At 41.0% G+C, this 25,665-nt stretch overlaps 1 protein-coding gene across 6 annotated transcripts in view; it reads right to left on the bottom strand.

Annotated features, from left to right (window-relative positions):
* The window catches only part of LOC129706863 (E3 ubiquitin-protein ligase RBBP6-like), a 70,420-nt gene that overhangs the window by 27,623 nt on the left and 17,132 nt on the right, over nt 1-25,665 (bottom strand). Inside the window, exons 4-9 of one of the 6 annotated variants that reach the window (XM_055651444.1) lie at nt 24,670-24,759; nt 16,984-17,028; nt 8,945-9,033; nt 8,747-8,843; nt 6,801-6,940; nt 1,929-2,101 (exon numbers count right to left, since the gene is read on the bottom strand). In XM_055651444.1, the coding sequence (XP_055507419.1) occupies nt 1,929-2,101; nt 6,801-6,940; nt 8,747-8,843; nt 8,945-9,033; nt 16,984-17,028; nt 24,670-24,759 (634 nt within the window). Of the gene's footprint in view, nt 1-1,928; nt 2,102-6,800; nt 6,941-8,746; nt 8,844-8,944; nt 9,034-16,243; nt 16,550-16,983; nt 17,029-24,669; nt 24,760-25,665 lie in introns of those variants that run through there. The other 5 variants (XM_055651445.1, XM_055651447.1, XM_055651446.1 and 2 more) reach the window with 5 other exon arrangements.

Genomic DNA, 25,665 nt, shown 5'->3' with positions numbered 1-25,665 from the left:
ACTCTGGGTTAAAAGTAAAAAATCCAAATTGGGGCACGGCCAACTTTGAAGGTATAAGACAAGAACTCGCTCAGGTTGATTAGAAGTTGTTTAAAGGAAAAGGGGACATCGGGAAAGTTTTAAAAAGTATGCTAACAGGAGTCCAGGACATGCAAGTTCCTGTTAAAATTTAAGGGCAAGGCAGGTGAACGTAAGGAAAATTGGATGACAAGGGAAATTGAGGCTCTGGTCAAGAGGACGAAGGAGGCATGGAACAGGTATAAGCAGATGGGATCAAGTGTATCCCTGGAGGAGTTTCCTGAACTGAGGAGTAAGTTTAAAAAGGAAATCAGGTGGGCAAAAAGTGGACAGGATATTGCTCTGGCAAATAGCATTAAAGATAATCCCAAGAGATTGTATAAGTATATACAAAAGGAAAAAGGGTAACTAGTGAAGAGAATAGAACCCTTGAGGAATCAATGCAGTCAACTCTGTTTAGAGCCACAGTAGATGGGCAAGGTCCTCAACGAGTATTTCTCCTATGTTTTTACTGTGAAGACATGAGGATTGGGGATCCTGGGACAGCCAATGGAAATGTCTTGAGAGCAGTCACTATTAGTCAAGGAGGTGCTGAAGGTCCTGATGCATATGACAAATCTCCTGGGCCTGATCACATATATCCAAGGACACTGTAGGAAGCTCGACGGGAGATTGCAGGTGCAGTCAGTATGGATTTATACATGTGTAGGAAAGAACTGCAGATGCTGGTATAAATTGAAGGTAGACACTAAATACTAGAATAACTGATCCAGAGATGCTGCCTGCATGGTAGTTGTGTCTCACAAATCTGATTTGAGTTATTTTGTTGTGACCAAAAAGGTTGATGAGGGGAGAGCTGTAGATGGATATATGGATTTCAGCAAGACATTCAACAAGGTTCCACAATGATAGGCTGATCAGGAAGGTTTAATCGCATGGGATCCAAGGAGAAAGAAGTAAAAGGATAGAAAATTAGCTTCATGGAAAGGAGTGGAAGATGATGGTGGAAGGACGTTTTTCAGACTGGAGGTTTGTGACTAGTGATGTGCCTCAGGGTTCGGTGCTGGGCCCATTGCTGTTTGCCATCTATATCAATGATTTGGATGAGAACATACATGGCATGATTAGCAAGTTTGCAGTTGACAATAAAGTGGCTGATATTGTAGACAGTGAAGATGGTTGTCAAAAATTGCAGCTGGATCATGATTGATTGGGCAGGTGGGCCGAGGAATGGTGGATGGAATTTAATACAGAGAAATGAGCCGTTGCATTTTGGGAGGTCTAACATGGGCAGCACCTACACAGTGAATGGTAGGGATCTGGGGAGTACTGTGGAACAGAGGGATCTAGGAGTGCAGGTGCATAGTTCCCTGGCAGTGGCATCACAGGTGGATAGGGTGGTCATGAAGTATAGAAGGAGAAGAGGTTCAGAGGTTGTGAAGAATTACCAGGATGTTGACAGGACTCAATGGATTGAGCTATAGGGTGAGGTTGACAGGCTAGGGCTTTATTGCTTGGAGGCAGGAGGATGAGGGGTGATCTTAGAGGAATGCAAAATCATGGGATGAATAGCTTGGGTAAACGCACATTCTTTTGCCCAGAGTAGGGGAATCGAGAACAAGAGGACATAGGTTGAAGGTGGGGGGGGGGGGGGGGGGGGGCGGTGATGGGGAATGGAACAAGCTGTAGAGACAGGAACTATTGCAATGTTTAAGAAACATTTGGACAGGTCCTTGGATAGGGAATGTGGGGCATGTGATCAGTGAACTGTCCTCCCTACGAGATTGTTAGCGTGGGCAAGTTGGGCCGAAGGGTCTGTTTCCATGCTGTATTACTCCATACAGGCAGATAGGCTTCGTTTAGATACAAATACAAAAGTCAAGAAGACGCAAATACTCAAAATCACTTGCATTCATCACAATAACTGTTTCCACAGCATGGTATGACAACAGCATCCGTCATGAGATCTTTGCAGATAAGGCACAACAGTTCATCGGGAATTGGATCTTCTTCTTCCGATGATGATGAAGGCTCCTCTGGCAAGAATGGTGGTTTTTCCTTCTTGCCTTGTGCATATGCCTCTCTAGAATATACAAGATATGTTAGTTAAGTACCAAGGCAGCAAAGGTGAATATCTAAAATAGAGTTAGCAGTGCTGAAAGCTAAAGCAAGACTACCAGTGAAAAGGTTCACTTTTTGGATATTGACCGTGCCCTTGGATTATTAAATTGTCTCTATTCATAATCATACATAATTTCACTGTTGGTGTTCTGCAAGAAACACAAAGTATTCACGAGTTTGAAACTCTCCCCTGGATGAGCATTTGAAAAACAGGTTAATGCTCTCTCTGTTAGAAGTGATTCTTCCACAAGCCCCTCACATATACTATTAAGAGCAATCTGTGCTTCATGATTCTTGATCTATCCATGGGTTTCATCTGATCTGTCTGTCTGTCTGTCTGTCTTTCTATCTATCTATCTATCTATCTTCTATCTATACATGACTAAAACTCTGATCTTGTGCTCTTCCGGTTTGCGTGGTTTTTCTATGTAAGCAATAGCGCCACAATTATTTGCTAGCTTACTCACCCCCGTTCTCCTGTGCAACAAGTTTCGTTCCGATCAAGGGGATATTGTAAAAGTTATTAAGGTTTAAAAATCGTAAAACCTGTGCATGCGCAGAGTCACACAACGCAGATTGGTCTCTCCTGTCAGGTCATGAAGGGGCATCGCACTGATTGGCCGCATCCGATGTAAATCGGCTGGAGGTTGCCATGGTGAAGGAGTGGCGCTGCCGCTCAAGGAGCTGCGGCCGCACAGTACCTGGTGGGGAGGGTGGTGCCGCGGGCCAAGCCCTGGAACCAAGGATGAGCTTGGGTCCGGGATGAGCTCGGAGATGAAGTCGGGGCCTGGACTGGAGCCCAGGTGGCGGCCGAGCTGAGGGTTGGAGTTGTACCCAAGCCCGAGGCCTGGGTCAAGGTGTACCAGCGCCGCGGGGCCCGCCTGGCTACCGCCATCCTGCAGCACAGCCTCCGCTTCCTGCTCTGCGGGCAGCTCTGGCTCAGCCGCCCGCCGCCCGCCACCCTCACCCTCACCCGGCACAGCGAGCCTGGCTCCGTCGAGGCCCACACCCTCGAGTGTTTCGGCCACCTACAGCCAGGGCCGGGCACGAGAACCAGGTCAAGTTCCAGGCCATGCTCTACGACCTGGGTAGGTGCTGGGACAGGGAATGGGAGTGAGGGGAGGATGAGAGAAATGGGGAGGAGAAAGATGGGATGGTAGAGGGAGAGAACGGGGGGGGGGGGGGGGGGGGGGGGGGGGGGGGAGATCGCCGAACCCCGCTGTCGAGGGACACCACGGGTGCCGGGAAGGGCAGCACTCCAGCAGCTCCTAACTGACCTCAACACAGAGAGGGAGCCCACAGCACGGGGGGGGGGGGGGGGGGGGGGGGGGGGGGGGGGGGGGGGGGAGGGGGGGGGGGGGGGGGGGGGGAGGGGGGGAGGGGGGGGGGGGGGGGGGGAGATGAGGGAGGGGTAGGGATGAGGGAGGGATAGGGAAGAGATGGATAGGGGGGGGGGGGGGGGGAAAGAGGGAGGCAGTGGGGTAGAAGGGTGGTGGAGTGCAGCGGGGTAGAGAGAGGGGGGTAGAAGGGGTCCGGGGTGATGGACAAAGTGGGATGGGGGTGGGGATGGAGGGAGGGATAGGGAAGAGGGAGGCATAGGGAAGAGGGATGGTGGGGTAGAGGGGTGGTGGAGTGCTGCGGGGTAGGGAGGGGGGTAGAAGGGGTCCGGGGTGATTGACAAGGTGGGATGGAGGGGGGAAGTAGAGGGAGATGTGAACAGGGAGGGGTGGATTTGATGGGAGAGGGATAGGCGTGAGTGGTGGGAATATTGCGTTGAGGGAATGGGGTGAGCGGTGGAATATTGCGTTCGGGAACGGGTTGCTTTGGGGGACCAGGCCTCCCATGTGACAGGGACCCAACGGATCCCACTTAGTCTAGTACCTCTAATCTGAGGAAAACACTTAGTCTTACAATTGAAATTCATAATCCTAGGATTCATTTAAGTAAATATAATAATAAGGAATTATAGATGCTGGTTTACCAAAGAAAGACAAAAAATGCTGAAGTCAGCGTTAGCGTGCAAGTCTGAAGGGTCCCGACCTGAAACGCCACCTAGCCATGTTACCCAGAAAGGCTGCTTAACCCACAGTTACATCAGCATTCTGGGTCTTTCAAGTAAACAATACTTCCATGCACCCTTTATAAGACATTTACATGGTTACTACAGCTTGGTGGTCAGAACTGGCCACAACTGTCCTGTTTAGCCTACCAATGCTTTAACTTCCCAGCTTCTTTATGAATCTAGGATCCCCTATGCCCTGCTAATCATGGTCAAGTCTCATTCTTCCTGCCATAATACAGCATTTCATTATATTAAATTTCCACTCGTCAGCCATTCTGCAATAGGCTTAGTTTCATTGTTTAACATTATTTTAATTTTACTCTTTACTCTCAATAATAAAAGACGTTATCCAGCAATTTTCCATCTATCATGCATAAATACAAGGGTGGGCTGACACTTCATTGTATGACAAATTTGATTATCTAACATTCTTCAAACTTAGTGGGTGATGGTAAACAGAAGTTATACTGTGCACAACAGCAAAAAGCAATGGTCCTAGTACTAACTCTGGAAATCTCCACTGACAATACTTTATTATGGAGTAAAAGCAACCAATCTATAATCATGCTGTCCATCCTTTGATTGGATGCACCTCAATTTTGCTGACTTGCATTTTCTGCAGGACTTTAATACAAATCTTACAAAAATCATATGCACCATGACTGCATTCGCTTCACCAACCTCCTGTTACTTAAAAAGTAATAAATTATGGCACAGTCATTATTTTCCAATCAAATCTATGCATTCTTTGCACCGTCAACCAACATCACAAGATGCCAATTAATATTTCCCCCAGGTTTTTGATTCAAGAAGTTTTTCCATAAAAGTGGATGAGCTGTTAGGCTTGAAATAGCTGCCCATATCCTGACATCCCGCATTCAACGCTGTTACATTTGCTAGTTCCTAGTGATGACTAGAAGATTGTGGCAAGCCCTTCCTCAAACTTCAGCCCCGGCACTCTCTTGGATGCAACCCTTCTAAACCAGGGGACTTGTTCACTCCGAGCACAGCCAGTTTTACTAGGACATCATTCTTTCCCCCAAACATTAACTCTACTAAAATTCTGGTAACTTCTTTTCATGAAAATGTGAACGACAATAGGCCACTTGGCCCAATTAGCTGGCCCCACCATTCAATAACATGGCTGATTTACCCTAGAACTCATCTCCTATTCTGTGCCATCTTTCAAAAATGTACTTCTTCTTTCAATAGCCCCAGTAATCCAGGATACACAACTGCCTGGGATAGAAAATTACAGACCGTTACCTTGTAACTACATCCCCTTAATCTAGGTTCTCCCACAGTACAAACGTCCCAAAATCTACCCTTGCGCCTCTGCTCAGGATCTTAAGTTTCAGTAAGATTACTCCTCATTATTCAAAATTCCGAAGAAATTATCAATGACTTGGCTGCCACAACCGTCTGTGGCACTGTATGCCACAGAATCACCACCCTCCTCTAACTCAAGAAATTCCTCCTCATCTCCTTTCTAAAGTTACGTCCTTTTATTCTGAGGCTATGCCCTCTGGTCCTACTGTACCGCTAGTGTAACCATCCTCTCCGCATCCACTCTATCCAGGCCACTCATCATACGTTAACCCAATCATCCCAGGGATTATTCTCAAAAACCTCCTGAGTATCCTCTCCAACACTACAACATCAATATGGGTCCCAAAACTGATCACAATACTCTAAATGCAGTCTGAACAGTGCCGTATAAAGCCTCATCAATACATCCCTGTTTTGATACTCTAGTGCGCTCGAAATAAATGCTAACATTGCATTTGCCTTCCTTACTATTGATTTAACTTGCAAATTAACCTTTTGGGAATCCTGCACCAGTACACCCAAGTCCCTTTGCACCTCTGGCAGTGCGGCACAGTGGTAGAGTAGGTGCCTTACAGAGCTGGAGACCCTTGTGTATTGGATAGTGTTAGTGCACAGGGATCGTAGGTCGGCGAGAACCCGATGGTCCGAAGAACCTGTTTCCACACTGCATCTAAATTCTACAAGGAGGCAGCTCTCAAAGATCCTGATGCAGTGTCTCCAAGTTCCCACATTCCCCTATTTATGAACCCTATTTTTCTGTCCACTTTACATTCCCAGTTTACTGGAGAGCAACACCTCCTTTAATTTCTAAGTATTGTTCAAATCTACATTTAGTTTGAAATCTGAATTGATTTAACTTAAAAAAAAAAAAAGTCACTATTCACCCATTTCCCACACTGACTGAATTCTCAACCTTTGTACTTTGTTGGAGACACATTCAGTTATAGTTGCATCCGTCTGTGCTGCCACTCTGTATCCAAATCCTAGCACGTTTAAAAATCTCACCTCAAGTTTTGAATGTGAAAACTCAAGACATAATATGGCTAGTTCAAAAAAAAGTTAGTGTTTAATTACATTGTCCGAATGCATTCGGGCAAAGTAATTAAAGTTAGAAATGGATTAAGTAGGACATTTTGAAGTGGATGTTTACAAACGTAACAATTTAAACCCGTTTCATCACATTATTTAAAAGCCAATTACATAAATAAGACCTAGACCACCTATCAATACTAGAACTGCAGCTTGGAAATGCTGATGTTACAGTACTTACGCATCAATTGTAGGTATGGCATATTTCCCAGTGTTGGTGAGCATTGCACCCCTCATATTTGGGTCATCAACTTCTACCATGAAACTGCGGGGAATGCCCGTGCTCTTCTTAATCCTTGGCACAGCTTCAAAATTTTTGTCCTAAATATTTTTTTTACAGATAAATTGCAGTTTATTTTTTTATTATATGAATCTTTCCCACACATACAGCAATGTTAGTAGATAGACAAAATACTGGAGTAACTCAGCAGGACAGGCAGCATCTCTAGATAGAAGGAATGGGTGACGTTATGGTTCTAGATCCTGAGTTCAGTCTCGACCTGAAACATCACCCAATCCTGCTACCCATAGATGTGCCGCTGAGGTACTCCAGCATTGAGTCTATCGTCAGTGTAAACCAGCATCTGCAGTTCCTTCTTACACAGCAATGTTAGTCATTTTGTTGCCATTGCAAAGGACTTGAGTCCTAGAAAACATTCTAAGCTTCCATCTTATCATGGAAGTTTGTCTATTGTTACAAAAATCCAGTTGTGCAAATACAATGAGCACAAATAAGAGTGCATTAAAAACTGATTAGCAGAGCTGCCAAGTTTTGTCAGAGCATTTCAGTATTCTAGTACCTGAAAATCAGTATGTTTACACGGTGCCATTTTATGGAAAAAATTGTTATTTTATGTGCAGTCATACGCATGTAAGAGTACAAGAATGCATAACTTTGCTACCAATTGACATGTCTTCTACGGACCTTACTTGACAGTGCATTCATTGCCATCTCTTTGTATACTGCTGTTTGAACGGCTGCTTCCTGCTTTTAGCACCAGGTGATGATGTAGAAGCCATTTTGGAAGCCTCCCTCTCCCCTCCTTCCTTCCTTTTTTTCTCCTTCCCTCTCTTATTCCCTCCCTCCCTCTCTCCCTTGAGCCCACCCACCGTTCCGTAAAATCAAGGCCAATCCCAATGTAACCGGTAACCTTTCACCACTAGGCTTATCCAGAATTCTACCACTGCCTGAAAAATAATCAAACGCTCAACTTCTACTGAGAAAGAGAATTCCAAAGACTCATTGTTATACGAGAATTTTCCTGAACAGTCTGCGACCAATAGCGCTGTGGCCATAGCACTATGTGTAAAGCCCATAGCGTTCCAGCTGGTAGTGCTATATTTAGAATCCACAGCGCTTCGTTTAAATTCCCACACGTTAAACTGACAGCGCTCTGTTTAAACCTGGAGCGGGACAGGCAGCGACTCTGGAGAGAAGGAATGGGTGACGTTTCTGGTCAAGACCCTTCTTCAGACTGAATTGAACTCCGTATTTAAAATCCGCATTTAACAACACAAAATCGTACATCAGTATTCTCATCGCATTTCCATACAAAATACGGAAATCCGTACTACTTGACAACTCTGGATTAGCTTCTGACTTTGTACAAATTCAGATTTTACTTTGCATGGCAAGTTGATTGGACAATGTGTAAACATTTAAAGGATATTACTTGTCAAATTCCAACTCTAACAGTGGGCCAAAAGGAAATCCATTAATTTCAGTAGTAAACACTCAGCAACTCAATTGCCTAATGCTGTTAGATGTGACCAGTATTCCAACTGGACTGACACTGCTTTGGAAATAACCTCAAAGCAACACAATCAGTATGCTGCAATGTTGCTCTTCTCTTCATTGAGATAATTTTCTGGAAGTATTTGCCACAGGAGCACTGAATATTCTGGCAGTTTAATTATTGGTGCAGAGCCACCTCGAAAGCTAGAGATCCTGCAGCAAACCAATCAAAACATTCTTTATTTCTCCACAGGTGCTGCCTGATATGCTGAATATCTCCACAACGTCCATTTTTCTTTCCCCAGGTGTCCACCTAGTTTTTTAATATTGTTTTTTGCCTTTAACACAGTACCATCACAACAATGTTAAAAAGCTGAACTAGTTTTACCCACCCCATTAGTTGGGCAATTTTTAATGTAATGGCCTGGTTTTCCACAACGAAAACAAGTATATGTTGGTGGAGGAGGACCCAAAGGTTTCTTCATATAGCTGGGAAAGAAAATGTAACATAATTAATACACAATGTCCTTTTCTACGAATGGATTATAAAGCAGTATTAAATGTTATCAAATTTCATCTTTCCAACTCACTTCACTGGATCATATTCTTGACCAGACTGAGTCATCATGGCCTTAATTTTATCTTCTTCGGAGGCATTAGCTTCAGCCAGATTGGCCGTCTGTTTGACAGGTGTGTGTTATAAAAAAAAAGTAGTTACCCAGAATTTTCTATACACTCCAGATCACACCCTGTAATGAACAGCAAGATGCCCAGTATTTATCGCAACTATGTTATCAAGAACACCGTTGATCCAGCTTGCCAATGATCCAAGGAAAAGGAAGTTGACTCGGACACGGGAAATGGTGGAAGAATCAAGGGGTTGGGGGAGGTAGGAGTTCCTCAACCCTGGTACTGCTGTTAATTATAATACTTTCAATCGTATGCAATTGAAACACCAACGAAATTAGCAACATCTCCATCACATCATGGAGGTTACAGAAATCACATTTTTGCTATTCCCAGGGTAAACACCTCCAAAATGAAAAATAAATGTAATAAAAATGATAACCGTGCAAAACAATTAAAACAAATACTTTTGTTAATATTTACGTGGATTATCTGGTGGTTTCTGGGATAGTCTGAACTAGGTTCATGGTTCAAAGTACTCTGACACATGTTACAGGAAAACGACTTCACCCAAGTTGGGCCAAGTATGTCGATGTCATTCTTACTTCAGGATAAGTCCACCGCCTGAGTAATAGGATCAACAAATGTTCAATAAGCTAACATTTATGAAAAAGAAATCAAAATTGAGAAAGTTGTTGTTTGGCAACAGGAGGGGATATGTTCTTCCACCATTTACATGACTTTAATTAAAACAGTGATATGCCTACAATTCAAGTACAAGAACTATAAAACAATTATTTGATGCTCCAATATCTGGCTCTTTGGGTTCCATTCTGTTCAACTTGCACACAGCGCTTAGGGCACCACCTCAGACAAGCAGTAAATATTCACATGTACAGTAAAACCCTTGGTAAGATCAAGTCTGCTGACAATTCATTGGAATTAATATTTTCATCCTTGCAAAGTGCACTGTTGTGGACGATGTTGGTTTCTGAGCCTCAATCTTCTTTGGACATTCTGGATTAAGAGTAAATTTAAATATTCAAACTCATATTTCAATGCCGCTGCATGTCAATGCCTAGGAAGCTGTAAACATAACTGCAAATAAATTCCATGTGGGGGGGGGGGGGGGGGGGGGGGGGGGGGGACAGATTCCACTATGGAGAGACTCAACATTTGAATAGCACTCAATTGTTTTTTTTCGATGAGCTATAAACTGTGATGCTACCAAGGGGAACACTGCAATTTCTAGTGTAGGAAGGGATAAAGAGGAAGAGAGATGGTGCCAGACTTAGAATGTGGGCTTACGAACTGAATTCAAAATTCTGGTAAAGCCGAAATGGACTATGATTTTCAAAAGAAACAAAACAGGATCAAAGGAGAGCAGTAAATGAGGATGTCATTATCATTGTGGTCATTAGAGATTTTATTATTTTCCAGTGTGATTTTATTGCAATAAAACAAAAGAAACATCCTATTCACTGCAAACACTTATTATCATCCAACACATTTGGAATGACACATATATCCTCTAGAAATGTCCACCTAAGACTACAACACATTGGAAACTTTGGACAGGCAAGGCCATTGTTTAGTTTCCATGATGGCCATTAAGCTGTTAGAATTATTCCTTTATATAGTGACTCGAGAACAATATACTCCCTTAAACATGGTGCACTCCGATATCCCAATCGCCCAGATTGAGAGATCCCATTATAAAAACTTGGGACAGCTCGCTCACTAGAACACAACCATTGCCTGTCTCTACCATTCCTAAAGGTATCACCATTACCATTGTTGTTGGCCAAATCACGGATGGTGATGAGTCAGTGTGCAAAAGATAGAACACCTAGTTGAGTGATGCCACACAACTTAGCCTCACTCAATGTAACAAAACTAAGAAACTTATCGCTGACTAAGAAAGAGGTATTGGGAGACCACGTTTCAGGTGGTTGAGAGTGAAGAGTAAGCAACTTCAAGTTCTTGGGTGTTAACATCTCAGATAATCTGTCCTGGTCCTAGCGCAAAGTTGTAATTACAAATAAGGCGGGTCAGCATTTTTCCTTTCTTACAATTTTAAAGAGATTTGGCATGTCATCAAATACTCTTAACAAATTTCTACTGATGGATGTTATGCATCTGTAAGCATGATTTTTACTGTATTTGTGTAGATGACAATAAACAAATGGTTTATTGGGGCAGCACAATGGTGTAGCAGCAGGGTTGTTGCCTCACAGCGCCAGAGACCTGGGTTCAATCCTGACTCTGGGTGCAGTCTGTGTGGAGTTTGTACATTCTCCTTGTGACTGCATGGGTTTTCTCTGGGTGACACATTCTTTTCACATTCTAAAAATGTACAGGTATGTAGGCTAATTGACATCTGTAAATTGCCCCTGTAATATATAGGATGTAATATAATAGGATAACATATAACTAGCGGAAGGGTGATCGCTAGTTTGCATGCACTTGATGGGCCAAATGACTTGTTTTCACGCTGTATACCTAAAGTAAGCTCTAAACCAAGAACAAAAGAAAAAAGTGCAGAGATGATTTATGAGGATGTTTCCATGACGCGAGGGTCTGAGCTATAGGGAGAAGTTGGGCAGGTATGGGCTTTCCTTTTGGAGCACAGGTGTGATCTAAAGGGGCTGTCCCACTTGGGCTACCTAATCTGCGAGTTTAGAAGTGTCTTCGATCTCGATCTCGAGCTCGAGCATGGTCGACACGTGGTCCTAGGAGGTCGCTGGAATTTTCCTTCATGCTTGAGGGAAGTTCCCGAATACTCATGGCCTCAGCTTGGTCACGGAAAATTTTTAAGCATGTTGAAAAATTTTCCGCAAGTAAAATTTGGTGGGCATGGTTCTTTTGAACTCGTGGTGGAGTGGGGTCGCTATTTAGTTAGAGGCAATCGAGGGCAGCCATAGGCAATCGCCTTCGCTGACCAGGCATTTTGATTGGCTCATTGGGGTTTTCAGCATGAAGGAAAACCTACCGGTAGTTAAAATGCCCGCTAAACTTAATTATACTTCTTAAAAGTGTCTCCACTCCTCCTCTCTCCTTCTACCCCTCCCCCCGCGCTGTCTAAAGGACTCACCGTTACTGAGCAGCCTTTTACCTTCTTCATCGCAGGTGTGAATTTCAGACAGCGCTCCCCCACTTTCCCTGGCAGTGTGTGTGTGTGTGTGTGTGGTCGGTCGATCCAGCGCGCGGTTTCAATGCGCACACTCGATCCCGCTCGACGCTTTCCAGGCGAGTGCCCTCGAGCTTGAAGGTTGAACACACTCTTCTTAACTTGTGGATTAGGTCACCCAAGTGGGACAGCCCCTTTACTGAGGTGCATAATATCATGAGGTGAATAGTCTTTTACCCAGAGCAGGGAAATCAAAAACCAGAGGACATGGGTTTAAGGTGAGAGGGTAAAGATTTAGTAGGAACCCAAGGAGCACAAGTACTTCAAGTACCAGTAACAACACTGCAATACAGCCGGAGCAGCGGTAGCGGCGACCTGGCCTCGGAGCTGGGACAGCAGCGACCAGAACTTGGAGCTGGGGCACGTTCCTGCGGCAGCAGCCACTCGACCCGACCGCGGGCCCAGTGGACGACAGCGGCAGCGGCCTCGGCGCAGAGGGAGAATAAGAAGGGATGAGACAAAGACTTAAGACTTTTGCCTTCCACCGCAGTGAGGAGGTGCCTGGTGAACTCACTGTGGTGGATGTTAATTTGTGTTAATTGTGTGTTTAGTCATTTTTTACTATATGTAGGACTGCAAGGCAACAACATTTCATTCAGACCGCAAGGTCTGAATGACAATAAAGGCTACTTGAACATTTGGACAGATACATGGATAGGAAAGGTTTAGAGGGATGTGGGCCAAACGTGAATGTAGTGTAGATAGGACATCTTGGTTAGCATGGGCAAGTTGGGCTGAAGGGAGTGTTTCATGCTGTATGTCTCTATGAAAAGACTAAATAGCATTACCAAGAATTGTTTGGTTAGCTATTTATTAATGTTCAATAAACTTCACATAACACAACACGCTGCCCCAACTATGAAATCGGATAACCTGGTGACACAAGAATCAAAGGCCATCTCAGCCATTCCTCCAGATTTTCCCTAAAAAGTTGCTCAAATCCAATTCCCTTTTGAAAGCTTTATTGCGGCTCATTTCTACACTATTTTAGTCAGCGCATGAAAAGGTTATCTTAATGCTTCTCTTGTTCTTTTGACAAAATAAGGCACAAGGTTATGAATTCACTGGGCAGCACAATCTTGGTTTGCAACACATGTTTACACATAACCTGGGTATTTCATTAGGATGGAAAAGATCACGAATTTGGAAAGCTGTTGGTCTAACCAAAGGTTATCCCTTTATCCTAGATTATGGTGAAAGGGCATTATTCTGACTGCAGATCTATGACCAGTCAGGTTCTTTTAGGCATGTATGCTGATATCTTTCAATATGATCAACTTGGATGTAAACTGCAGATGGATTGGTTAGTAAGTTTGCAAACAACACCAAATTTGGGATTGCGGACACTAAGGAGGGTTGTCAAAGGATTCAACAGGATACAAATCAGTTACAGAATTGGGTGAAAAAAAAATTCAAATTGAGTTTAATCCCAGCACGTTCGGAGGTTGAATATAAGGTGAAAGTATACAGTTACTCGCAAGATCCTCAACACCATTGATGAACAAAGGGATCTTGGGCTCCATAGCTAACTGTAAGTGGCAACACAAGTAAATGGAGCAGTAAAATAAATAAATAAAAAGGCTTACAGTACAGTTGTCTTTATCAGTTGGGCCTTATTGAATACAAGAATCAGGAAATCATGTTGCAGCTTTATAGGACTTTTGTTAGGCTACATTTGCAGTATTGTGTGCCGTACTGGTCACACCATTGCAGGAAGGATGGATGCTTTGGAGAGGGAACAGAAGAGGTTTACCAAAATTCAGCCTAGAATAGAGGACTATTAACTATAGTGGACAAACTTATTAGAAGGAACTTCAGATGCTGATTTATACTGAAGATAGACACAAAATGCTGGAGTAACTGAACTCATCAAGCAGCGTCTCTGGCGGACGGAGATAAAAATAAATGGCACTATGAATGCAAATCTTTTTACATCTCCTAAATTCACATCTCTTTAATTGGATAATACAACACTACTCCAATGTTTTTTTTAAGCAAATCAAGTCAAGCTATTTCATCCCACCTCCTTGGTTCTACCTGCCACTAAAGTTTTACACGCAATAGTTAAACATTATATTTAAAACAGAAGTATTGTCACTGCTAAGCAACTACCTTTCTTCAGAAATCTTAACCTTCAGGACTTTCCTTGGAAAAGTTTTCTATATCGTTGTCAAGATTCAGTGACCAGTAACGATTCCTGTAATGTATTACTTGACCAAGGGGCGTCTGGTAATCTGTATAAATATTATTTACCCATCCTTCAGTGACTCCAGAGAAGTTCAAGACAGTAAATTAAATTCATCTTTCAGATTTTCATCCCTCTATCCAGTTCAAACAGTACTCCCATAGTAATAGCTAACATTTGTTTAGATATAAACAATCAAGAAAGTTAAAACCATGGTATTAAACAATTACACCAAACTATAATTATTTATATTGGATACTGCAATGCAAAAGCTTGGGAGTGCAATATAGAAATCAAACCAGGAGGGTATCACAAAAAAGGAATAAAGATAATTGTCATTAGGAAACACCAATATGTAGAATTAGGAAATGATGATTTCAATTTTCTAAACCATAGATAATTTCTAAGGAGAAAAGGCAATATTCATGCTAGTTATTGGTGCTGCAGAATACAGGTGTCATATCAATATGGGGAAAATTAATTCAATTGAACTTTTGTTAAGTTTGTGATCCAAATGGCATGGGGTCTTCAACAAGTTGAGACTAAAAAGTGTTAAAATGTGTTAAGATACACAATTATTAAACAGCAAGTGTACATCACAATAGATTATTTGTATTATCTGGTGATATTTATCAAATTTGGAATGCAAGTTTCATGGAGGGGGGGGGGGTTCAGAGGTTGATGGAGAAGTGGGCAAGTGTTCAGTTTAACATTTGTTAGAACCTAAAGTCTTGCTCAATGAGGAATTGATAATCTGGTGCAATTTTATTCCAAATTATTGCACCTTTGACTCCAAATGCCACCTGAGCATAATCCAGTACTAATATTGCAATGACATTTACTGCTTATCCAATAGCACTCAAGTCATCTGGAAATATGCCTGGATAGAAAATAGGTTATTTCTTGGATTTTCGCACGATGTACCATTGCGCAGATTTGAGTTGAATTTCCTGTTAACCATTTGAGTATTAAAAGGGGATAAGCAGGGCGCTGGCCAAGACTAGGATGATTTCTTGATAGTTGCTCGGATTTAAGCCAGTCCCTAGGCTTCAGAGGCAATGCTAACTCAAAAGGAAATGTTCCAAGTCTTCTCGGCAAATAGGTGCAACGCATGAAGTTGGATGAGAAAATAAAATATTCACACGTCATGCCAATGTAATTGAGAGGGAGGAGCACTTCATGTTGTTGAATGTATGTTATTTGTCATAAAATAACCCTTAATTTGTAATACTGAGGACAAATGCAATGTTTTGAACCACCTTTTCATTTTAGGAACAATTCATTTCAAAAACAATATAAAACCAAACACAATTTCAATGTACAAATCAAAGTGCTTGAACAGGAAATTCCCATTGGACACTTAATAGCACGTTTCAAGTCTTGCATGCCAAAAGCCCCAAAGACAAGAAAACCTCACTGCTCACCCATTTTCAACAGGTATTTAGTATTTTAATTCTAGTTCTGGCATGCAGCAAATGATCCTATCAAGGTTTTACTGTACTGCTCACACAAACAAATTTGTTTGAACCCAAACAGCAACTTTACTTATAAAACATGAATGTCACTGTCAACAATAGATAATGGTGAATGGATATATGGCTCTCCAGGTCCCCAAATGGGAATATGCTTAATGCACACTTGGTTTAAATTCAGATATCTCTACACACCAGAGAGCTAAATAAGAAAAACATATGTAAGCGCACAGTCATTTCTGGGGTATGCACACCTTTAACCCTATGCCATAAGCATCTGCTAACATGATAATACTAGTCTCTTCTTATGAATCAACCATGCAAAGAGTACGCAATAAACAAATGATCTTCATATAGGTTTACACAGTCTGTGTTCAAACAAATGAGAACCCATATACATCCTCTCCAACATCTGGTCTCAAGAGAAAATTTATTTTATTTTATTTGGTTTACATTTACATGTTCAAAACTAACTTGGGTCAGTACAACACGGGATTGTCATACACTTGTTAAATTGACTTATTTGAGTGCATTGACATTGCTATAAAAATCAGAAAATTTACACACAGTACATCATAGAAGCTTTCAATCCTTGGATGTGTTGCCGAAATTACAGTCCTTTTATTTACAACCGTACACGGATTTGATGGTGCGAAAGGCAAGAACCTTCATACCAATATCCAGTGATATGGGCTTTTTCATTCTTCTACCACCTCCTTTGCTGGCAAAGAGTTCAAACCCAAAGGTGAAATAACCGACTTATTATTCACCACATTTCAAGATAAGAAAAAAACATTTTGCTAAGGTTTTATCTGCTGTATTTTCAAAACTAACCATCGTAGGCAAGAATTACGGTAGCCGGGTCAGGCTATCAAGGGACTCCCATTTCATTACCCCCATGTTACTCGTTCTTTACAGGATATTCAGCATATATTAATGCTATTAACATTTACACTCAATTACAGTAACTTGTGCGACAAAATAAATGCATTTGAACATGTAACATAATGCAAAATAATACAAGGCATTGTAGTAAATTTACTAATGCAACAATTACAGATTAGAGGATTGCTTAATACAATTAAATTTTAAAGTACTGAATTTGGAGGAAAAGAAAATTGACCACTAACAACAACAAAATAAAACATTTTCTACCTTTGTAAGCTGGGCCAGTGAGATAGAGGTTCCAGAGTCATCAATCTGTTAATGGAAGAATTAAATACAGACATTCACATTTAAAACATAAGGCACATATTTTTAACCCAAACAGATAGCTTGTTTACTAATAATGTTCCATTTGCAAACTCACCTTTTTGCATGTGTGTGTGCCTGCGTGTGTGTGCGCGCACACGAGAAAAAAGAAAATTCACACTACATAGCAATGCACTTTAATAGAAGAATAGGGATGTTATTACAAGAGCTTGACCCTTAAATTAGTATGTGAATTTGTACAGTTGCTTCAGCAAAGAAAATAATTTGAAGAATTTAAATGTGGCATGCAGAACATTTGTACTGGCTCTCTTTGGCATATTTTGCATCAAACCTACTGTTCGGTTCTACAATTACAAGGAAGCGCAAAAAGCATCAAGAGTGTCTTGAGGACACGTTTAAACTGCTTAGGTTATAACAGAATCCTTGCAGTTGTAAGGAATATTCTGATCAAAACTAAAAATGAAGTGTTACTGAAGCTATAACTCAAACAAATTGTTCCAATTTTTACGGGTCTGATAGGACCGATTGTACAAGGTAGACAAAAGTGCTGGAGAAACTCAGCAGGTGAGGCAGCATCTATGGAACGAAGGAAATGTTTCGGGTCGAGACCCTTCTTCAGACTGGTTGGACAAAACCAGTTTTACACATGCAGGGGCTTTAGCTTTTACATATGTTTGTTACAAATGTCAGCTGAAAGTAGAATGCAATGAGCAGCCTTGGCAATCCAAGTCATAGTCATACAACATGGAAACAAGCCCGATGGCTCAACTCGTCCAAGATGCCCCATATAAGATAGTCCCATCTATCCGTGTTTGACCCTTTTCCTTCTAAATCTTTCCTAACCATCTTTCTATCTAAATGTCTTTTAAAATGTTGTTATTGTACCTGCCTCAACTGCTTCCTCTTGCAGCTTTTCCACATACCCGCCCACCCTGTGTGGATAGTTCCTATTAAATTTTTCCCCTCATACCTTAAACCTGTTCCCCTAGTTCTTTCTACCCATACCCTTGGAAAAAGCATAGTGCATTCACTATGTTTTTAGATCCAAATGCACAACTTAATGTTGAACTGATGTTCAATAATAGTATCTGCAAAGAATAACAGTACATTCCAGGTGCACCGCATTCCTTGTACTCTATAACATTGACTAACTACAATACCTACAGTCTGTATTACAAGCACCAAATAAAGCAAAATATACCCATGATAGAATTTTGAAGCTAAGATAGGAAAAGCTGGAGGATATTCAGGTCAAGCAGCAACATTGAACAGAGAAATTGATTATAATTTCAAGTCATTAAGTAGTACTGATGAAAAGAAGTTAGAAATAAAACAAGTTGCAAAGAATTGAGGACAAAGTTAAGAGAAAACAATGGACAAAACTGTGAAAGGACGGGGATGAAGAAAGGCCGAATGTCACTTTCCCGCCTTCCCCATGGTTCTTTGCACACTTCCTCCCTTAGTAACAATTTTTGAATTAGAAATAAAATTCTGATGAGACAACTTGACCCACATTCTTTCACTGTGTTTTACTATTCACAAATACGGTCTAACTATTTTCCCCATGATTGGTTTATTGCTTTTTATGGGGAAAATAAATATGGATATCCATATTTATTCAAAAATCATGAGTGAAATTCTTAGTTTCATATATGATATATGATATGCCTCTACAGCATGGAGTAATCACCTGGATGACACAATAAATGTGGACAAATCTATGAATGGAAAAAGGGACACTGCAACTTGTTAACAATGCCACCAGTAAGTATATGGGAAATTGCTGGATTTAATTTCATTTTTATTTATGTCACACATTCTAACCTGTTTATAAAATGTTTTAATTTTACATCAAAAAAGCTTAGCAGTATTTGGAAAGCAGATACAGGTGGAATACTATAGAGTGAGAAGCTGTGAAGGCAAAACTCTTCACCTGGAAACATTTCTCAGTTTTAAGTGTTGCATTAAGACATTAACTAGTATGGTGATTTAAAAAAATCCACATCACAACCTTCCTCCCTACTCCACAACCCACTGGTGAAATTAAACGGTATGGACCGCAAAACAAATTGACAAAATAGGTCACCCACAATTTCAGAATATCAGCTAATTACTTAGCCTTAAGTGCCCAAAGCTTCTGTTGGTCAAAAAACAGGCTTGTCATTTACATAAATGTTTTGGGTAAAAGATGCCTTTGGAAAGCGGCTATTTTCTTGTTCGGAAACAGCAGCAAATATGGAATTATTTGCTTCTATCACACACAAATGCCTCAATAATAGGGATTGCTCCATTTGAAAATTTAGTGACAAACTGAAGGAGATTTGCAGATACACTTAACATTTGTTTAGTATCTGAACAGCAACAAGTATGATTGTGTGAATCAGAAATTAAAGCATGAAGGATTGAGACATTTCATGCTAACAGGAAGGGGAGTAGGCAGACGATGCAGGTCAATACAGAATTTAAAATGAAGCCACACTGCTTGACAGAAAGGGAGAGAATGACATTTATGTTAGAATAGTCAAGATATCAAATAGAATAGAGCAATAAATTATTGATTTTCTCTGGATGTGCTTTATTTTTTTTGTGTGCCACATCAAGTATTTACAGGCTGGTAGGTTATTTGGGCATTGTGAATTGCCGAATGAGTGAAGTTCATGAAAGGATAAAGTAGGATTAGTAGAAATGGGTACTTGACAGAGCCATACAACATGGAAATAGCCCAACTCGTCCATGCAACGATGATACCACATCAAAGCTAATTCCATTTGCCAGCTTTTGGTCTATATCCCTCTATACCGTTCCAATCTACGTACCCGTCCAAATAATTTAAATGCTCTTAATGTACCTGCCCCAACTACTTGGTCAACAAAGACCTCTGGACATGATCAAAGGCATATTTCCATGCTGATATCTGAAGCATATACAAAGCCAGATCTTAAAATACGTTAAAATCACGTTTCTCCTTTTTGCAGAAAAAATACAGATGACATTACACACAAAGAAATTAAACATTATTGCACACAGTTTGGAATTATAGCAAGTGCATACTAAAAGGACAAAGAAAAGTGTAGGAAGATACGAGTTTACAATTACAAAAAAATGTTTTCTCCTGAGATCTCTGAATATGAATGATTAATGAGATGAAGCTTTTCCCAGGGAGGATAATAATATTAGGTCAAGAAAAATAGCAAGCTTGAAAAATGTGCTTAACGACATTAAGGATATAGAATCTGGAATTTTGCCACAAACCCATGTTTGAGGGCATTTGCGACTTGATTTCAATGAATCCTCAGCTCAACACTATAAACTGCTTCTTTATGGCCTCATAAAAATCATGACACAAAATGCAAGACTTTTAAGTAAATACAAAATGATCGGCAACAACAATACTTCCCACGTAAATAATATCTATGTTACAAAATTTCTGGAGCAAATGACTTAAGACCAGGGAAACGACATTGGAACTATTCATTAGTATGGACATTTGACTTTTTTGAAAGCACTATTATTTATCCTGCACTTTACAACAAAATCGGAGTGCATTAATCTAAATGCACTAGAGTGCATCCCAAAATCCATTTTTGTTGAATTTGAATTCATTCAGAACAGAGGCACAATTTAGTTTAATTATCTGCTCATGCATTAGACATGACACTTCAATTAGTTTTGACAGTTCAAGCCCACTTGCTGCTTCACAAATAATGTATCCATTGATGTTCCTCAGCCTGGCCCAGTCTTGCAAATTTCAATCACATTGCCTAACACAAGATCAATATAATTGAAATTTCTCCAAATTTTATTGTTGTTTCCAAATGTATGTCATGTTCCAAGATATTTGCATATGTACAGATAACTAATAGTTTAGCACATCTTCCCTGGACAGAACTGCTCTTTAGTATTAATTGCTTATCAGTTATGTGCCTGTTCACATCCAAAAAATGCTGCATTCCTCACTTTAGACACATGTATTTGTTGAAGCATTATTTTCCATCAATACCATGAAAATGCTAATGTTCATCAATTACATGTATGTAACATTACAATAGTTCATATGCTGTCTACCATCTCTGTAAAATGTTAGCAACAACTTATTACCAAATTTTCTATTTGGAAACGCATACAGGTCCACCACAGATTTTCCAGCAACTGGTGGTCTGGCACCTCCTTTAATCTGGACAAAACAGAGTGCACTTGAACGTTCCCAGAGCCAAATTCTGAAGCCGACTTTGCAGACCGGTATCGTGACTCCTCGGCTGCCTCAGCGGACTGTTCCCGTACTGTTGGACTCCTCTCATAGGCTGTGGCCCAGTTGGTCCACACCTTCCACTCCAACAGCCTCTGCATCCAACACATAATTCTCTGACATTTCCGTCACTTCTTATCCCAACACCTTTCTGCTTTCCAGAGTCCACTCCGTCAGCAACTCCTTGGTTCACTCGTCCCTTCCAACCGAAACCACCTAGTACCCTGAAGCTTTCCCTTGAAACCGCAGAGGTACTACGCTGTCCCTATACCTCTTCCATCGCCTCCATCCATGAACCTCAGCAGTTCTTCCAGATGCACCTCCCCTGAGCTCATCATTTACTGCATTTGGTGTTCTAGTTTTTACTTCGACAAGACCAAATGTAAACTATGTAGTCTCGCTGAACAACTGCACTCAGTCCTCAAAGGTTTGCTGGATCTCCCGGTTGCTAGCCATTTTGCCCTGGGTCTCCTCCATTGCTAGTTTGAAGCCACACATTAAATGAAGGAATAGCATCTCATTGTCTGCTCGAGTAGCCTACAAACCTATTGGTATGAACTTTGAATTATTCAATTTCAGTTAACTAGCGTACAAACCTCCCCACTTTTGTTTTCCCTTCCCCCCCTCTCTTCCTTGTGCTACACCTAGGGTCACAAACATTTCTCCCCTTCCAATTAAACCTTCCTTTGACTTCACAATTTGTACAACTTCTATCCATATCTCACACTGCCTTTTCGTCGCTGGCTTTTGTCCAACCTGCCGAGGATGAAATACCCTCCCTTCACGTATTCTCCTATCGTTTGCTAGGCCTTGTACTCTCCCCTCCGTACTATGTCTTAGTATGGTCAGTAACTCCTCAGCCATAATACGGACTGTCCTCAACACATCTCCATTAACTGTACCAAGTTCCTTGAACCATGTCTTCCTCCACAGTAAAAACAGAAAAAAAGAACGAATTGAAGATCCGCACAAAGACAACCTCTTTGCTTTCCTCAGGGCATTTTCTCTCTCGTTACCCGCCTTCCCATAATGTACTTATAAAACATCCTGATCCTACATTTGATCCAGATATAAAGAAATTCAGCCCCACTGCACGTCTGTGATAACTATGACAAACAATAATTTCCTCCACTTTTTCAATGCTTGTGCAGGGATCCTGCTCTACAAACCCCCTCTAATGGCAGAATAACAAATCCAGTTGAAGTCTGGAAGTATCTGTACATTAAATCTACACCCAATGAAGTCACCAGGCCACAAGATCCTCCAACATAGATAGGTTGCTGAAGAGGTTGAAGGACAAAATATATATTTGGAAAGACAAGTTGGCTAAGAGCGTCTCATTAATTAGATTCATTTTAATATGTAACCAAGTGGGCCATAAGTAACCAGAAGAAACCAGAGCACCTGGAGGAAGCCCATGCGGTCAGTCAGAACGTGCAGCGTCCACACAATAGACGGCGCTCGAGGTCAGGGTCATACCCGCATCTCTGGCGCCTTGAGGCAGTAGCTCTACTAGATGCACCACTGTGCAGCTTGCTGCCTATTAAAAATAAAGTGGCAATGGCAGTAGAGCTGCTGCTTCAGGCTCCAAACCTCTAGAGCTTTGTGCAGTTTGCCCATTCTCCCTTTGCCCATGCACATTTCTTTGGAGTGTTCTGGTTTCCTGCCAAATGCTAAAGACATGAATGTTGGTAAATTAATTGGCACTATAAATTGTCCCAAGCATTTAGGATATGGTAGAATCTCAGCAATTAATGGGATTGTGGAAACAATAAATGTGATTAGTATGGGAGTAGTGTAAATCTATGTTTGATGTGTTGGCACAGACTGTAAGTCAAGAAGCCTGTTTCCATGCTCTACATCAAAAATCACCCAATATTCACTGGCATTCACATTATCTATAGCTGATCTATAGTTGTACAAGGATACAACATGGAAATAGGTTCTTCCACCTACCAAGCCTATCAATCATTTACATCCTACCCCAACACTTTTTATTCCTCCCACATTTCAACTATACTCCTTCCATGGATTCTACCACTTATTTATAGACAATAGGTCCAGAAGTAGGCCATTTGGCCCTTCGAGCCAGCACCGCCCAATCAATGTGATCATGACTGATCATCCACAATCAGTACCACGTTCCTGTCTTCACCCCATATCCCCTGACCGCTATTTTTAAGAGCCTTATCTAGCTCTCTTGAAAGTATCCAGAGAACCGGCCTCCACCACCCTCTGAGGCAGACGATAGGAACGATTTAAGTGGCCAATTAACCTACCAACCAGCATATCTTTGGGATGGGGGAGGAAACACGCATGTCACTAGGTGAATACACAAACTCCTCGAGGACTGAGCAGCTCAGAATTGGTTCTGGGTTACTGGAACGGAGAGCAAGCATTTCTGTTAGCGGTGTCACCCAATACAAACTGGTTAAATACTTCTTTCAATCAAATGAAATTGGAAATTGCCAAGTACGGTTCTAATAAGAGTATCCTCGAGGCATAAACTCAAGACCAACAGTTTCACAATAAATATAAGTTATAGTCCATACACAGGAACAAACACCCATATTATTAATTTCAAAAGTTCAATGTACGTACATATAGACGTTCATTTCTACTAATGACAGAACTGGTTTCCCCCTCACTCCACTGAATAATTCCTTACTGTGCTTTTGATACCATTCATTACAATACTGTGGAGGCACGATTACCATAAAGTTATTTTTATGCATTTTCTGACATGGCCAAAATTGACTATGGACATAAGTATAAACAGACCCTCTATTCAATACTGGGTACAATATGTAGAGTACTGACCTTGCTGTGCCCCCCTGCCGATCAAGAGTCACTTTGTACCATCTGTTCCCTATGATCACCATTGACAAAATGAAAATCTTGTGCCGTTTCTAAATGTCAGCAGCATCAGATATTTCTAACACTTTACCAGAACTAAGCGCATCACTAGCTGTTAATGGATTTTGTGTATCAATGCTGTAGTTTTGCTTGCCTGAATGTGGATAAATGTTAAGCAAAGATCTGGCCATTTTAAAACACCACCCTAGTCATTTAAAAATTAGTTGGTCATCAAGTAACTATTTCAATATTGTAATAGCACTAAAAACTCTTTTAGTGCTATTACAAGCCATTTAAATATTTAAAACATGCTAATATGCAGTTTTGAATCTACAAGTTACTGAATCAGGAACAAGTTTCTGAGAAGGGCTTTAATTCAGATGAGCATTTTTATTATTCAAGAGCCTGCAATACCAAGAATATGAGAACCGTCTCACTTCCATTGAAACCCATCTACCTTATCTATTCCTTCCATAGTTCTCCCATTAAATACATTGTATAGCCCTCTACTACTGCTCAACACTGACCTCATTCAGCTTTCCCTGCAGTCTGGCAACTAGGTCTGACACCTCTTTCTCTTGCCTTCCCCTGTTGCTTCCGTGAGCAAAAGGATAAAACTTGACAAAACAGAATAAAGAAAGACTGTGAATTTGTGGCACTAAAAATACTAAAAGTAAAAGAACAAGACAATCATTGGAAAAAGAATAAACAAACAAATATCAAGCTAATGGGTTAAACATTACAGCATACAGATTTTGGAAAATTAACATACTAAATTTACATTATGATGACAGCATCATCAAAACCAGGGCATGTCCAGAAATGAATGTAACCAAACTATAGCAACTCAAGAAAACATTAGAGGGCAGGTAGTTCTGCTAAAATCGTGTTTCTATAATGCAAATTGGATATAATATGACTGATCAATTAGGAAACATTAACTTTGTAACGTGGGCAACTTGGTTATATGCAACTTTGATTGGGAATTAGAACCACTTAAAAGTTCCTTTGGAAATTGACAAGCAGAAAAAATGCTGTCTTAGGGAACAAAACATCAATGTTAGAAGGAAAACATGTAAAGCCCCCACAGAAATCAGACCTCATTGTCTCTTAAGAACACGGCTGCCGGTTTAATCACAGAAAGGCATTGATTCGATTGACACCTGTGCAATGCACTTGCAGCCCATTCTTAGTCACGTGTGTGACCAAAAGGATGAAAAATTGTGGAATACCTCTCTTCTAATTCTGAAAACATTACAGGTATATAGTTTTGTACTGCATATACGATTCATATTTTTTCGGTTTACCAAGTGAAAATTGTATATCTTATGCTGACGATGTTTGTTTAGGGACTGAGGTAAAATAGGAGTGGTCATGTGTGTGACATCACACGGAAGCATTGTACAAACTGAATTTTAAGCAGCTAGAATGTTCATATCTTTTGCAGACATGCATTATAGTTCTGTAGGTAGGAAAACAACAATGAATAAGAATAATCTCTTACAAGAATTTTTTAATGTATC

The sequence above is a fragment of the Leucoraja erinacea genome, chromosome 20 (genome assembly GCF_028641065.1).
Source record: "Leucoraja erinacea ecotype New England chromosome 20, Leri_hhj_1, whole genome shotgun sequence".
NCBI classification, from domain to species: domain Eukaryota; kingdom Metazoa; phylum Chordata; class Chondrichthyes; order Rajiformes; family Rajidae; genus Leucoraja; species Leucoraja erinaceus.
The sequence above is the reverse complement of the archived record's forward strand: the minus strand, read 5'-3'. Positions and strand labels throughout refer to the sequence as shown.